Raw genomic sequence first — 16,432 nt, 5'->3', positions numbered from 1 at the left:
CCATTGAATCTTCCTAGAAGATGCGAGCACTTCCAGAACGGAGCACCTATCTTCCTGAAGCCCATGTGCAGCACAGCAGAAGGGGGCAGAGTGGAAGGGGGTGGAGATTGCAAAGAGGGGCTGTTGGTATTGCTACGTATGATAGAATTACTAAGACAACATTGTAAGTCAACTCTACTTCAATTAAAAATAAAAAGATAGAATTTAGCAGGTTTTAATAGTAAAAAGAAACCCTTTGCTTCTAAGCCCACAGTTTTCAAGAGCCTGAAAATGTTCTGATTTCGAGTGAAGTGTTGAAATAGCACCTAGGAGGAAATGGCCTCGGAATCTCGAACTTTGTAAACCCAAACCTTTAACGGGAGGACATAAGGTCTAATTGCAATCCTTTGTAACACCATCTCATGAGAGGGCCTTGCCCTGTGGCTGCAGTCCCTTGTCAGTCCTTCTTTCTCACATCTGGTGGGTCAGCTAAACACTCAGACCCTGGACCAACAACATCAACAAACCTGCAAACTTGTTAGAAACAAATCTCGTGGGTCTCTCCCCAGACCTACTGAATCTCTGGGAGTAGGGCCCAGCATCTGCATTTTAACAAGGTCCCCTGGCACTTTAAAGTTCAGGAATCAATGACTTAAAATATTATTGCTCTTTCTTCCGAGTTCTTTGTTTTCAGCTTGTTTATGATATGATATGCTATGCTTTGCTGAGCTATGATATATGATATGATATATGAGATGTGAGTTACTCCTACAGCTCCCCCATGAAACCAGAGAGTTGTGAGGAAGCAAGGCCAGTGAAGTCACACCAGATTTCAAGAAGAACGTTCCCAAGAAATCAGAGCAGGATTCTCTACCTCGGCACTGTTGACTTTTTGGTAGTGGTACCTTTTTGTTGTAGGCAGCACCTGGGCACTGCAGGGTGCTCAGCAGCATCCCTGGCCTCCACCCACTAGATGCCAGTAGCACCCTTCATGTTTTGCAGTGTGACAACTAATAATGTCTTGGAGACTTTGCTAAATGTCCCAGGAAGGGGAGCAGGCAAAATTGCCCACCCGCTTGAGAACCTCCGGCTTAGAGTAATGAAAAGCGTGGGAGTCTTCACAGGGGGTTAGCTAGGAAAGGGATAGTTTACCCTTGGGCGTAACCAGGCATAACCAGGGCAAGAACATATGCTAATGCTGCTTGTCAGGCCTGGCTAACATTTTATGTGCATTACTTCTTTCTATCCTTACAACAAGCCCATAGGGCAGGTACTATTTTCCCCACTTTATGGATGAAAAAAACAAGGTTTAGAGATTAAGTCACACTGATAAGTGATACACCAGGGATTCAATCCCAGGTTCATCTTAACCATTATGACATATGGCCCATCATTTACTTATATGTATCTCTGTATCTCTATGTGTATCTGTCTATCCATCTATGGCTCTGTCTGTCTTTCTGCATTTATCTGCCAAATCTCAGAAGGACTGGAGAAGAGAAACAGTCATTTGTTGGCCAGAGCCCAAGTGTGACTTTGAAAACACTGAAGCTGGCGGGAAAGGCAGATATCTAAGTGCGTCGTCTTCTCCCACACAGGCTCCACCCCACCCCCCATGTGGCCCTGTCCCCAGGAGCCTTGGCCCTCTGCGTCCTTCCTCTGCCTCGCCTCTTCCCTTTCCTCAGTGGAAGACAGGTCCGCGCATGTTTTGTGCTTCGTATCCTCCTGTCGGAGCCCCCCTGCACACCTGCCCACCAGCCCGGGGCTTGGATATCAAAGACTCCTCTGTGGAGGGCCTGGCGAGCAGCTCGCACCATCAAAGGGAGCCGCCAGGAGAAGAGTGCAAACGGCCCGAGTTCACACAAAAGGGCAAGCGGGTCTCTCCTGATCTGGAGTTGCTTAGCATTTACGAAGCCCCGTGGGAGTCAGCTCGGGGTGGTGGGCTGGGGGGTGTTGGAGGGAGCACAATACACTCTGGATCTGGGTTTCTCCATCTGTAAATTCAGGGGATGGGACCAGATGGTCTCTAAGGGAGGATGTACCTTACAGGGCAGCGGTTTCTCAGGCCCGGTAGTGCATCAGAATCACTTGTGGAGAGAGGCGCCCGCTCTACCGGCCCTCATCTCTGATTCACTGGGCCCCATGGGCCTCGCGGCTGTTAAAGATGCCAGATGACTGCAATGCGCCGCCACGGCTGAGGACCACTGCACCAGAGGAGAGGGCTTGGGGCTGCACTGAGCTGGCCTTTGGGCCCCAGCTCTGTCGTTGTGAGATCCAGAGGCATTTACTTAATGGCTCTGGGCTTCAGTTTTGCCCATCTGTAAAATGGGGATTAGGATATCTACCTCATAGGAATAAAACAATAAAATTAGATATATTGGTAAAGTGACGGTCTGTGGCAGGCATGCAGTGAGAGTAGGCTCCCTTCTCCAGCCTCCTTTCTGACACTGTTATGCAGTGTGGTGCATTTTTCTTTTTTTAATTGGACTTTTACTGTGCACTGGTTTAAGAAAGCATGGGAACCAACTTCTTTTTGCACTCTGTTCCCAAATACCGATCTTTTCATTTTATCACTCCCGTAATAGGGATTGCAATGATCTTATGTGTGCAAAGTATTTGAAGGTGAATGAAAGGTTATTTTAAGAAGTATTATACACACTACTATATATAAAATAGAGAAACAGCAAAGACCTACTGTATAGCACAGCGAACTATATTCAGTAGCTTGTAATAATCTATAATGAAAAAGAGTCTGAAAAAGAATATGTATATATATTCATATATATATGAATCACTTTGCTGTACACCAGAAAGTAACACAACATTGTAAATTAACTATATGTCAATTAAAATATAAATAAATAAATAAAATGGTGATAATAACTGTCCCCATCTACCTCATAGGGTGGTTGTGAAGATTAAATAGGTTAATATATGTAAGCATGCCTGATGCAGAGCACATGCTTAATAAGTGTTACCTTATTATCTCAAAGGCCTCTAATTTGTGGAGGGGAAAAAAAGGAAGAAAAATATGAGAAAGGGAAGAGAGGGAAGAAAGAATTTGGAAACAACTCACCTATTTAAAGCGTGCAATTCATTGGTTTTTAGTATATTCGCAGGATTGTGCAACTATCACCAAAATCAATTCCCAAACTTTTTTTTTTTTCCTGCAGTACGCAGGCCTCTCACTGTTGTGGCCTGTCCCGTTGCGGAGCACAGGCTCCGGACGTGCAGGCTCAGTGGCCATGGCTCATGGGCCCAGCTGCTCCCGGATCTTCCCGGACCGGGGCACGAACCCCATCCCCTGCATCGGCAGGAGGACTCTCAACCACTGCGCCACCAGGGAAGCCCAATTCCCAACCATTTTTATCACTCTTTACCCCCAAACCCTGTACCTGTTAGCAGTCATTCCCCACTTCTCCTCCTTGTCCCCAGCCCCATGCAATGTGAATCTACTTTCTGTTCCTGTAGGTGGCAAACTCTTCTTAAACTGGGATTTAAACTGTGCCTTCCTTCCCTCGAGGGAAGTCTCCTACTTAAGTCTTGCATTAGTTACTTATGGCTGCAGAACAAATTACCCCAATATTTAGCAGTTTAAAACAACATGCATTCACTTTCTCATAGTTTTTGTGGAGCAGGGGTCCAGGTACAGCTAGGCTGGGTCTTCTGCTTCAGGATCTCTCGTAAGGCAGCAAAGTGTTGGCCAGGGCTGTGGTCTTAACTGAAGGCTCAGCTGGGGAAGTAACTACTCCCAAGCTCACTTACACCATTGCTGGCAGGACTTGGTTCCTTGAGGACTGTTGATCTGAGAGCCTCATTTCCTCACTGGCTGGTGGCTGTAGGAAACCCTGAGTTCCTTGCCATCTGGGCCTTCCTGACATGGCAGCTTACTTCACCAGGCCTAAGGGAAGAGAGCATCTGCTAGCAAAACAGAAATCATATCTTTTGTAACCTAATCATGGAACGGATATTCCCTCAATGTTACTATGTTCTTTTGGTTAGAAGCAAGTTACTCAAGGGTAGGAGACTACACAAGGCTGTGAATGCCAGGAGGTGGGGAGTGTTGGGACCAGCTTGGAGGCTGTGAACAAAAGCCCTATCCTGCAACCTTCCCATGAGTTCTGTAGGCTACTCAATATCTTTTTCTTTTTTTTTAATATTTGTTTATTTATTTATTTGGCTGCACTGGGTCTTAGTTGCAGCACGTGGGATCTTCATTGTGGCAAGCAAACTCTTAGTTGCAGCATGTGGGATCTAGTTCCCTGACCAGGGATCAAACCTGGGCCCCCTGCATTGGAAGTGCACAGTCTTAGCCACTGGACCACAAGGGAAGTCCCTACTCAATATCTTTTTAATACATTTCTTTTTGGCTTCAGATAACTAGAATTGGTGACACTTATTTGCATACAGACCAACATGTTTGTTGCTTACTGTTCTGTAATTTTGTGATTCTGGTTTCTGTTGCTTTAGCACCTTTCTCTATGAGGTGAAAGTCACTTGGTAAAGTTATTGGCACTGTTTATTACTCTTTTTTTTTTTTTTCCCGAAATCATCACTTCTCTGTCTGAGCACTTTAATACCTTAGAGCCAGCTAGGCAGCATTCATCAGAACTTGTTTGGGTATTAATTTCCACAAGCATCATAGAAGACAGGTTAAGAACCTCTTAAATTAGCCCTGTCAAAATAGGAAAACTGAGTCCTTTTAATGGAACAGGCCATAAAGCCTCACATCCAGCCCAGGGTTTTTGCAGTTTATCCTCATTTGGACTATGAACAGAAGGTTGCTTTCTTTCCTAGAGATTCTGCAGAATTTTAGTATCAGAAATCCAGTGCAAACTGGCTTAAGCAAGAAAAGGGAATTTGTCGGCTCACATCACTAGGAGAAATACTGGGGAGGCCCACAGGATCAAAAGAAGAGCTATAGAACTCCAGGGCCTGCAACCAGTGACTCAATGCAGGCAGTTATCCTTCTAGCTCTTGTGGAGCTAGCTCTGTCCATCATCTTCATGAGTTGCTTTCTGGGCCTCATTCTTTACTATTACAATCATGCATTGGTTTGTGACCTTTAGTCTTTAAGCCAGAAGAGAGAAAAGTTGGGTCAGGTGTTTATTCCCAGGACAAGGGAGATGGGGTATAATGCTAGGCCAGCCCTGGGTCACACAGCCACATTCCTGTTGCCAAAAGAAGGACCATGAAAAACCAATAGCCACTACTGCCCAGTGCAGGCTCTGACTCGAGCCCATTGTCAGTGGCCCAGACATGCACAGACCAACCATGTAAATGACCCCTGAAATATTGGCGATCCTAAAAAGGACAAGACAATGCCATAGTCCGTGGTAAGGCCCTGTCTGGGAACCATGGATTGGAGGGATTCCATTTGGCCAATATATTTCATGGAGTCTGGGAATTCATCTTATTATAGCCAAGGTCCAGTGTCTTAGTTCACTGGCAAAAAAAGGGTCACCTTGAATTTTTCCATTATAGATTTCACTTGTTCCCTAACTGCTTGACAGTTGGAAAAAAGTTATTAGCAGAGCCATGAAAGCCAGGGATGACATGGAAAATAGCTGTCCATTTCATGGACTCATGACCAAAGTTAAATTACAATAACAAAAAAGGTCAGAGCTTTTTATTTACTGCTACTTTCTGTGATTTATGGGCAGATTGTTGTTTTTTGTTTTTAACCTTTCAAAGAAGGAATGATATGTCAAGTTCATGAAAACCACATGTACTCATACTCATTAATCTTAATGCCGAGGGTGAGTCTAGTTCTTAGACCATATACATATGGATTGAGATCAAGATTAGTCAGACTTGACTTTTGGAAGATGTAACAGTGTTCTCCCTGTAAATATGTGTATCGACACTGATGTTACCCTAGTAATTCTCCCAAAGAAGTCCTATGGAGGGTTCTGTAAGAACTTGGCCTGGGTACCATTCACAACTGCTCAGGGATGTACTCACAGCTGGTCACTTGGTCTTTGGTACTTCTTTATGGAGGGCCTTGTATGTGCTAAGTGCCAGAAGAAATTGTGTAGGATTGTGTGTAAGCCTGATCCTGCCTACATATAGCCTGGTTTAGGGCTCTCCCCTCAAGTAAGGAAGCAGCTCACATTTAAATTTAAATTGAGATCCAATATTAAAGGTGTAGGGTGTAGAAAAGTGAAGATAAAACTAACCATTTACCTGGTTGATGTCTCCCTGAGACAAAGGAGAGTATAGAGGGCAAGTACTCTGCTCTTGGTTCAGACAGACTTGGGTTTGGCTCTTAGCAAAGACACTCCGTAACCTTGTGACACTGGGAAATTAGTTAACTTCTTTAAACCTTTGTTTTCTCAACTGTAAAATGGTCCTAATAATAATACAAACCCTATAAGGGTTGTTTGATGTGTTTTAATAAGATAATCCAAGTAAGACATTTAGCGTTGTGTGGGAACATTGCTTTAAAACCACTAGAGTAGTTGTAATAATCTTAAGAGTCGTGATTTTTTTGGTCCCTTGGGGACTCCTTCCTACCGCGCACTCAACCTTTCCCAAGTGTCGTACAAAGAGCAAATCAACACCACCACCTAGGGGCAACATGGGCAGAGGCTTTAGAACTAGGCTAACCTGGGTTTATATGCAGGAGTTAACTCTCAGAGAGCCAGTTCCTCAACTGTAAAATGAGATGCTAATACATTTTATGAGGATTAGAGATAATATATTTAAATGTGTGACAGATAATAAGCTCCACTGTAGGTTGGCTCTAAAAAAATTCCCCCCTGGCCATCTTTACCAGCTCAGTCATAGTGATGGTATAAGTGAGGAGCTCTAGAAGACAAATCTCAGCTGTCCTTGGTGTCAGTTTTAGCCTCATTCTTACTGGCCCTGAGCCGGACTTCATTGCTTTAAGTCTGGCCTGAGTTCCTTCAAACCAAGGAAGCCCTGAAAATGGGCACTGAAAACGGGCACTGTTGTTTAGAAGTACACTCTTCATAGAACTCATCCTGCCATGGGTGCCAATTAAGAAGTAAGATAGAGAGCTATCTCAGCTCCACCAAGAGTGGATGCATAAGAATTACAAAGGCACACTAACATGGTTGTGATTTTGTATCCAGACTGGCAAGAAACATTTGCAAATAGAAGATTCCTTTGATATAGAAAAAATGATGTTCCAAGGTCAAAGTTTCTTGAGGAAAGTTCTCTCCACTTCCACCTGTACTGGAAAGCTACAAATCAATAAAAAGTCTGCATTTCCCCAAGTTACTGATTCTTCACATGGCAGATTCTTCCCCTGATACCATTTCACACAGGTTCCTATTCAGGAGAGAAAAAAGTTGGGGAACGTTTAAAAGCACTGACATCTGCTGACATTCTCCCTGCTTGTGTCTTGCAGCCTACTTCTGCTTCCTCCTGACTGCTCTGGGTGTGACAGCTGGTGCCCATCGCTTGTGGAGCCACAGGTCCTACAAGGCCAAGCTGCCCCTGAGGATATTTCTGGCCGCTGCCAACTCCATGGCTTTCCAGGTGAGGATGGAGGGTCCTTGCTGCCGTAGGGACCTAGAGCAGGTGGCAGTGTGGGAGGAGGCATAGATGTGCTCCCAGTGGGGTGGACATCCTCCATGCCCACTCTAGGCCCAAGCACTCCCTGCCTGTGTCAACTTTTTATCCTTGTAGCTTTAGATACTATAAAATGTTCCTGGGGGACATAACGTCACTCGGGGATCACAGTTCATATTATGAATATCTACCGGATAAACCAAGGCATGCTAAACTACAGAGGAGGAAAGGAAATTCCTCCCTCCAGAGTCCATGCCCTAAACATGACCCGAAACCCTCAACATCTGTCTAGCTCTGATGAGGGCCAAGTTCTGTGCTGAGCATGCTCTATGCATATCACCTTTGATCCTCACAGTAACCCCACGAGCTAGGTGTTATGCATGCCCCCATTTTACAGATGAGGAAACTAAGGCTTAATGAAGTTAAAGAACTTACCTAATTATCTGGCTAAAAATGGTACATCCAGGGCTTCCCTTGTGGCACAGTGGTTGAGAGTCCACCTGCCGATGCAGGGGGCACGGGTTCATGCCCCGGTCCGGGAAGATCCCACATGCCGTGGAGCGGCTAGGCCTGTGAGCCATGGCCACTGAGCCTGCGCGTCCGGAGCCTGTGCTCCGCAACGGGAGAGGCCACAGCAGTGAGAGGCCCGCGTACCACAAAAAAAAAAAAAAAAAAAAAGGTACATCCAGATAGGCAAACACAGTTCTGACTCCAAAGCCACTGCTTCTACAACACGTATTCCTGAGGTCACCCTTTAAGATTGCGGTGAAAAGTCTATTATTCAATGTGGATTTGGAAGACTCAAGATTTAAGTCTTACTCTGATGGTTGCTAGCTGTGACTCACTCATCTCCAGTTTCTTCATCTGTAAAAATAAGAATATGACTTTATTTTCAGAGTTGTTATGAAATCATGATAAAAATGTAAATGGGGTCACAACTGTACTAGGATTGGGCCATATCCTTGAGGAGTGTGCCAGTCCTAGGCCATTTCCCACCACCTTGGGCACTCTCTGAGCAGCTGGAATTTTGGTTTGATCATGAATCTCTGTTTTCCCAATTCCTCATCTGATCCAGGCAGGGTGGGTGAGAACAATTTGTTTTCAAAATTTCTGCCAGTGTTATGAGGGCAGATGATTCAAGTCCTGTGTATTTTCACCCATTAGGAAGAAATGGAAATTCCCAAAACTGCTTTAGGGTCCAGGGAAACAGGCGACTCAAGAGCCTCTCTGTGACCCTCAGACGTGCAGGTCAGGTGGTCACCTCTGCAACAGGCCTCCCATCCCTACAAGACAGCCTGACCCTGAGCATTTGTCTAAGTTGCCCTGTGTCTAAGAATTCATTTCCCAATTTTAGGCTTCCCTCCTGTCTGAGCATTCATAAAGCAAAAAGGATCTAGCACAATACATCACTCGGGGATCACAGTTCATATTATGAATATCTACCGGATAATTCAAGCACAGGTGGGAATAGGCACCAGGGTCCTAGGAGGAAGCTGTTTGCACAAAGGAGCAGCTGGCAGATTCTCGTTTTCATGTTCTTTTGTTGGCAATGGGAACTATGCTGCACTTTATTTTGACTTCAACAATCTTAGTTCAGTGTTTTGCTTTATTTATCATGACAATTGATTATGATAAGTTAGAAGTTCATTAATTTAGGTCTTAGATTCTATTTAGGACTTAACTCGGTAATTTTCACTTATTTTGTTCAAGCAATTTATTATTTTTAGCCTTCAAGTACATGCTCATGTAGTTATAAAGCACCTCTATTACCAGAATTTTTTCCAACATATATAACTTGAACTTGAGAACCTAAACCTCTTTTCCAAATGAAACTGTTTGTTTATAACTTAATTTTTGAGAACCTAAGTTTCCTTTACAAAACATCACATAACAGAACATCACACTGTGATTTTAAATTTATTTTGGGGGGAAAGTATATTGTGGAGGAAAGTATCCAGGTCATTGAATAAATTCAGGCCATTTGCTGGATGTAGGCTTTTGTGCACATCTTTGTTCCTTCATCTGCAAAAATTGGGGGGAGCTAATAATATTTACCTCACATGGTTACTGGGAGGATGAAATAATGAATAATACATGCCTAGCTTATTCACTCAGTGAATATCGTTCCCCTCTTCTTTATGAGATTTGGCATACCACCTCATTCCTTTCTGTATTTTTGTGCCTATCATATAGAAAATACTCAGTGATTGTTAAGTGAATGAACAGTTTTATAAAGTATTTTCATAAATCATCAAATTTGAACTAAGCGTGCTTCCTCCAGGCCCACATTTGTAGTGGATTTTTTTCATTAATTCAGCAAATATTTATTGAGCACCTACTATGTGGCAGGCACTGAATTAGGCATAGTGGGCACAATGATTTGCAAACACAGTCACATCATTACCTTCATGGAGGCTTCCATCTAATGGGATATTAGATTTTCCACAGTTTCCCAGTGGAAATAGTGCTTTATGGGTCTGCAGTTTTATAACAATGTCACTTAGACCTAGATGAGAGGTATCTGTAAGATCAACAAAGGGCCAGCTTCCATACAATGCCTGTATCAGAGGGAAATAATTCAGTCAATTCAGATCATTTAACCCTAGGAAGAGAACCGCCTGGGAAAGTAAAAAATGTGCTGTGATCTGCCAGTCTAGGGTACTGACCTACAACCCTGACTTAATGCAGAGTCATTGATTCAGGTTACCTTTGGTATCCCCTTGGGTTTTTTAAGATAGTTTAAAAGGTTCTCTTCCACTTTCTTCCATCAGAATGGTCATGCCTTTGGCCAAAATGGACCAAGTCATGCCATGGTTATCTCTGAGGATCAGCAGGGCTTTTGCTAGCTGCTGCAAACAAGATCTTGATCATTAAGAGCAGTGGTCTTTTTGGCACCAGGAACTGGTTTGTAGAAGACAGTTTTTCCACAGATGAGGGGGAGCGTGCATGGTTCAGGTGGTAATGCCAGCAATGGGGAGCCATGGGGAGTGGCAAACGAAGCTTCGCTCGCTGGCCCCCTGCTCACCTCCTGCTGTGTGGCCTCATTCCTAACAGGCTGGGGACTGGTAGCAGTGGATGGGGACCCCTGATTAAGAGCAGTTTTAAAATTGTGACTGAAACATTTGAACTTCCCTTTTCTCTTTGTTCTGTAGAGGACGTATGTATGGCTCAGAGGGCAATAGTGGGCAAGTTGAGGTACTTTTAGTATGAAAAGATGATGATGGGGCAGGAATGCCAGACAAGGAGCTGTAATAATCCTCTTTCCCCTCCACACCCTTGCATTCAGCAAAGACCTCCTGAATTCCTCTCTCACCTGTTCTCCTTCCTTACCAGTAGGTTGCAAGTCAACCCGAAAGCTGCTTGCAGACTTCTTGTAATTTTCTCCTAGTCAAATATGGACCCAGGTAAGGGATTCCTGCCATCCAGTGGTCTCCAAGAGTTCAGTTTTCAGAAAGTAGCCAGGACTTTGGATTTGTGTTGTCATGCTCATGCACACACCCCTGCTGGCTGCAGCTGGGTCTCTTGTGAAGTCAGTCCAACCAAAAGCACCAGTAGATGCTTCAGCCTCCTCCCTTACTGTCCACATTTACTCATCAGATCCTAGTAAAGAGGCATTGGATTTCAAGCTGTAAGGGAGCTAAAGAAATTTAGTCTAAGTCCCCTTTGTTTTACAGAAGGATAAAGAGAGGCCCAAAGAATGTCAGTGACTTGTCAAAAGTCACACAGCTAGTTAGTGGATAGAACAGACTGAAACCTAAGTCTCCTGACCACAGCCCCCCACCCCCACCCCACGCATCTTTTGGCTTACCCATGGATGTTCTTATGTGATGCCCAACTGTGTGATTTGTAGACAACTTTTAATTTGGTCTTGTTCTTTATCCACCCTGACATCCCTGTCTTTAACTGGTGTACTTAGACCATTCACATTTAAAGTGATTATTGATATAGGTGAATTAATATCTACCATGTTTCTGTTTGCTATTCATTGCCCTTGTTCTTTGTTTTTTTTTTGTCTTTCACTCTTTTTCTGTCTTCACTGGTTTTATTTGAGCATTTTATATGATTCTATTTTCTTTCCTCTCGACATGTCAATTATACATCTTTTCAAATTCTTTTTAGTGGTTGCTCTAGAGTTTGCAAAATACGTTTAGAACTAGTCCAAGTCCACTCTCAAATAACGCTGTACCACTTCAGGTACTGCACTAGTATTCCCACTTCCTCTTTCCTGTCCCTTATGACATTGCTGTCATTCATTTCACATATCCATAAGCTATAATCACCAAATTCATATTTGCTATTATTATCTCAAGCCAACTGTTATCTATTAGATCAATTAAGAATAAGAAACTTGAAGATTTTATTTTACTTTCATTTATTCATTCTCTAACACTCTTCTTTCTTTATGTAACTCTAAGTTTCCAACCTATGCTATTTTCCTTCTCTCTAAAGAATTTCTAGTGACAGCCTGGAAGGGTGGGATGGGGAGAGTGGGAGGGAGGGAGACGCAAGAGGGAAGACATATGGGAACATATGTATATGTATAGCTGATTCACTTTGTTGTAAATCAGAAACTAACACACCATTGTAAAGCAATGATACCCCAATAAAGATGTTTAAAAAAAAAAAAAAAAAAAAAAGAATTTCTATCATTTCTTGCCAGGCAGGTCTACTGGTGACAAATTCCTCAATCTTTGTTTGTCTAAGAAAGTCTTTATTTCTTCTTCACTTTTGAAGAATAACTTTGCTGAGTACAGAATTCAAGGATGTGTGTTTTTCTTTCAACATTTAAAATAATTTACTCCACTTTCTTCTTGCTTATATGTTTCTTAAGAGAAATCTGGTGTAATTCTTATCCTCACTCCTGTATAGGTAAGGTGTTTTTTTCTCCCTTTGGTTTCTTTCAAGATTTTCTTTTTGTCTTCAGGTTGGATATGATATGCCTAAATATAGATTTTTAGCTATTTATCCTGCTTGGTACTCTCTGACCTTCCTGGATCTGTGGTTTGGTGTCTGTCATTAATTTTAGAAACATTTCTTTCAGCCGTTATTACTTCAGATATTTCTACTGTTTGTTTGTTCCTCCTTCCCTCTTGCCCACTCTCCTTTTCTCTCTCTCTTTCCCTCCCTCCTTCTTTCTTTCCTTCCTTCCATACTTCTTTCTTTCTCCTTTGGGTATTCCCATTACACACAACTTATACCTTTTATAATTGTCCTACAGTTCCTAGATATTCTGTTCCATCTTTTCTCTTCACATTTCAGTTTGGGAAGTTGCTATTGACAGCAACTTAGTCTTCAATTCAGTGATTCTTTCCTTAGCCATGTCTAGTCTAGTGATGAGCCCATCAAAAACATTTTTCATTTGTTACAGTTTTTCTGACTTCTAGCAGTTTCTTCTCATTCTTTCTTAGAGTTTCCATCACTCTGCTTATATTACCCATCTGTTCTGGCATGTTGTCCACTTTTTCTATTAGAGCCCTTAGCATATCAATCATAATTGTTTTTTTTATTTATTTTTAAAATTTATTTATTTTTGACTGCATTGGGTCTTCGTTGCTGTGCGCAGGCTTTCTCTAGTTGCAGCAAGTGGGAGCTACTCTTCATTGTGGTGCACGGGCTTCTCACTGAGGTGGCTTCTCTTGTTGCAGAGCATGGGCTCTAGGTGTGTGGGCTTCAGTAGTTCTGGCACGTGGGCTCTGTAGTTGTGGCTTGCAGGCTCTAGAGCACAGGCTCAGTAGTTGTGGTGCACGGGCTTAGTTACTCCATGGCATGTGGGATCTTCCAGACCAGGGCTTAAACCCATGTCCCCTGCATCGGCAGGCAGATTCTTAACCACTGTGCCACCAGGGAAGTCCACCATAATTGTTTTAAATTACCAGTCTGATAACTCCAATATCTCTCTCGTATCTGAGTCTGGTTCTGATGCTTGCTTTTTCTTTTAAGATGGTAATTTTTTTGCCTTTTGGCATACTTTGTAATTTTTTGTTCAAAGCTGGACATGATGTACTGGGTAACAGGAACTGAGGAAATAAGCTTTAGTGTGAGGTTTTATGCTTATCTGGCTAGAAATTAGGCTGTGTTACCTTGTGCTATAGCTGTAGTGGTTTCCTCTAGTGGCCTTGTTTTTGTCCTTCCTTCGCTGTCTCTGGGCTTTCCTAGAGGCTTCTTCTTAAACAGGAGTTAAGGCTTTTAGTTCTTTCAGTCAAATCCCCTGTTATTGTACAGGAGCCCTATTGACATGGAGGTGAGGGGGAACATCCTCAGTCCTGTGACTAGGTCTCAGTCTTTTGTTGAGCTGGAGCTGAGTATTTACCTCCCCCCAGGTTAATCAGGCTTTGGTAAAACCCCAGTTGATTAAGCTCTGGTAAAATCATTTCTCTTGAGGACAGATCTTGCTAAGGGGAACAGAGAGATCTGCCTTGAATTTCAAAATGGTTACTTTTCTCCCCCTCCTGCTGGAAGAGCAAGGGGATTTTTGTCAGTTGATCATAGTGAGAACCTGGTAGGGATCCTGGAGGTAAAATTCATGAAAGTGTCGGGGTGCCTGGACTGCCCCCTAGGAGCTTTTAACTCTCAAGCTCGTCCATACTAAACCTCCAGCAATTCATCAATTACACCTTAAAGTATTCCTACCCATCCTGGCACCAGCTGCAGACTTTTCCTCTTGGACCTCTGCTCCTGCTAGACTGTGATTCTCCATAACTGCCTGTCCATCTCTCTAGTTTTTGGTGCAGCAGTTTGCCCCATGACCTCAATTCTCTGACAGATCTAAGAAGACTTGTTGATTTTCAGTTTACTTGGCTTTTTTTTCTTGTTGCAAAGATGGAAGTAAATACTTCCAAGCGCTTTACATGTCAGACTGGAAAATGGAAGTTACCGTGTGATTCATAAATACGTCAAGTGAAACACAGGGTCATGGGCCATGAACTTTGGCAGGTATATAACAACAAAACAGCAACAATTATTGAGCCCTAACTACATACCAGCACTTCATTATGTATTTCAGTGATCTGACAATACCCGTACAAAGTAGATACTGTCATTTTCCTCATTTGATAGATGAAAGAAAGAGACTACGTAACCTGTCCAAGGACATACAGATTTAAGACTAAGACATATAGAAGGGGGATGCACGTGCAGGCAGCTTGACTCCAGAGGACACACTCTCACTGCAATGCCCTAATGCCTGTCCCAGGATCAAAGTGTCTATTTGTCTTTTCATTTGGTAAATACGTGCATTAAGCATCATTCCCAGCACTGGAGAAAAAGATGGACAAGGTCCTTATCCTCATTAATGTGTATATTCCAGTGGGAGAGAGAGCAAATAAATAAGCAAACAAATAAACAAGTTTATTGAGAGAGAGAGAAGAAGGTGAAGAATTTTTTTTTTTTTTTTTTTTTTTTTGCGGTACACGGGCCTCTCACTGTTGTGGCTTCTCCCGTTGCGGAGCACAGGCTCCGGACGCGCAGGCTCAGCGGCCATGGCTCACGGGCCCAGCCGCTCCGCGGCATGTGGGATCCTCCAGGACTGGGGCACGCACCCGTGTCCCCTGCATTGGCAGGCGGACTCTCAACCACTGCGCCACCAGGGAAGCCCAAAGATGAAGAATTTAAACACAGTGATAAAGAACGCCAGAGAGGGCGGCTTCTTTAGAGAGGATGATCAGGGAAGATGTTGTCGCTGAGGAGGTGACATTAGAGCTGAGATCTAAGGGAGGGAACAGGTATGGGAAGAGCATTCCAGACAGAAGGAGGAGCCGGAAGTGGGAACAAGTATGTTGCGTTCAAGGAGGAGCAAGATGGCCCGTGTGGCTGGTCCAAGGGAGTGAGGGAGAAGATGGTCACAGGAGAGGCCCGAGAGCGGGACATGGCCACACCAGTGCAGGGCTCTGTCAGGCATAGCAAGCAGTTTGCATATTATTTTAAAAGTCCTGGAAAGGAACTGCAAGATTTTAGGCAGGGGAGCGACATGCGTCATGCATTTCAATGGCAAAAGTGAGCCTCAGACCACCGTCATGAGACCTGGGAGATGTTGTACCAGATTCAGGATGGTGGACCCACCCCCAAGGCTGGGTCTCCATGGGGAGAGCCTGTTGAGGAGGGAGACTGCATGTTGAGGCAGTGCCCTCGAGTACAGCTCAGGGTGTTAGCAGCAGCGTGGAGTGGCAGTTGGTTAGAAGGAGAAAAAAACATGCCGCGGACTCAAGAATCCTTGCATGGCATCCCGTGCAGGTCTGACTCTCAGGGCAGAGATCCTGTTTCAGGGTGTGCCATCTTCCCTAACAACCACCCTAAGCTTCAGATGTACAGCCCTTCTTCCGCATGGCAGAAACAGGTTCACCTTCCTCTGGCAAGATGGGTGGATGTGGTTGGTTTCCTCCTGCTGTGTCAACAGGCGGCGGCAGAAGTGGTCCTGACCCTGATGCCCCGAGAAGTCTTCCTGGTGTGGTTTTGGAAGATGACTTGCACACCTGCCTCACATCATATCCTTCCACAGCATCTTGCCCTCCTGGGCACCTTTGGAGTCAAGTAGAAAGGACAAATAGCTTGGCTGTCTCTGAGCTCTGGTGATACCTGGATTCATCAAAGCGTTGTTGTATACATGCTGCTTTGTGACTCCATCAGTATTGCGGGATACTCTGACAGATGACGGGGTGGAGGTGGGAAGCAGGAGAGAGAAGAAACTCTCCCGGGGCTGCTGCATGAGGCCCAGCATTTTCCCTCTGTGCCTGCCTGGTAGGATTAACCACACTTCCTACCAATAAAAATGTCCCTTTTAAAGTAGAGATTAAGATGGTTCCACTCCCCTAAGATGCTTCACCTCCTCCTTTGTTGTGGGTCTAGGTCAGTGGAAGCAGGTGACGTGAGTGAAACCACCTCAAGGGAATGAAAAAGTGATAGCCTGGGGTGTCCTGAG

General features: G+C 44.0%; 1 protein-coding gene across 1 annotated transcript in view; it reads left to right on the top strand.

Annotated features, from left to right (window-relative positions):
• Window positions 1–16,432, top strand: part of SCD5 (stearoyl-CoA desaturase 5) — a 157,276-nt gene that overhangs the window by 76,795 nt on the left and 64,049 nt on the right. The window contains exon 2 of the mRNA XM_032633620.1: window positions 7,355–7,485. Within this exon, the coding sequence (XP_032489511.1) occupies window positions 7,355–7,485 (131 nt within the window). The remainder of the gene's footprint in view (window positions 1–7,354; window positions 7,486–16,432) is intronic.

The sequence above is a fragment of the Phocoena sinus genome, chromosome 5 (assembly GCF_008692025.1).
Source record: "Phocoena sinus isolate mPhoSin1 chromosome 5, mPhoSin1.pri, whole genome shotgun sequence".
NCBI lineage: Eukaryota > Metazoa > Chordata > Mammalia > Artiodactyla > Phocoenidae > Phocoena > Phocoena sinus.
The sequence above is the reverse complement of the archived record's forward strand: the minus strand, read 5'-3'. Positions and strand labels throughout refer to the sequence as shown.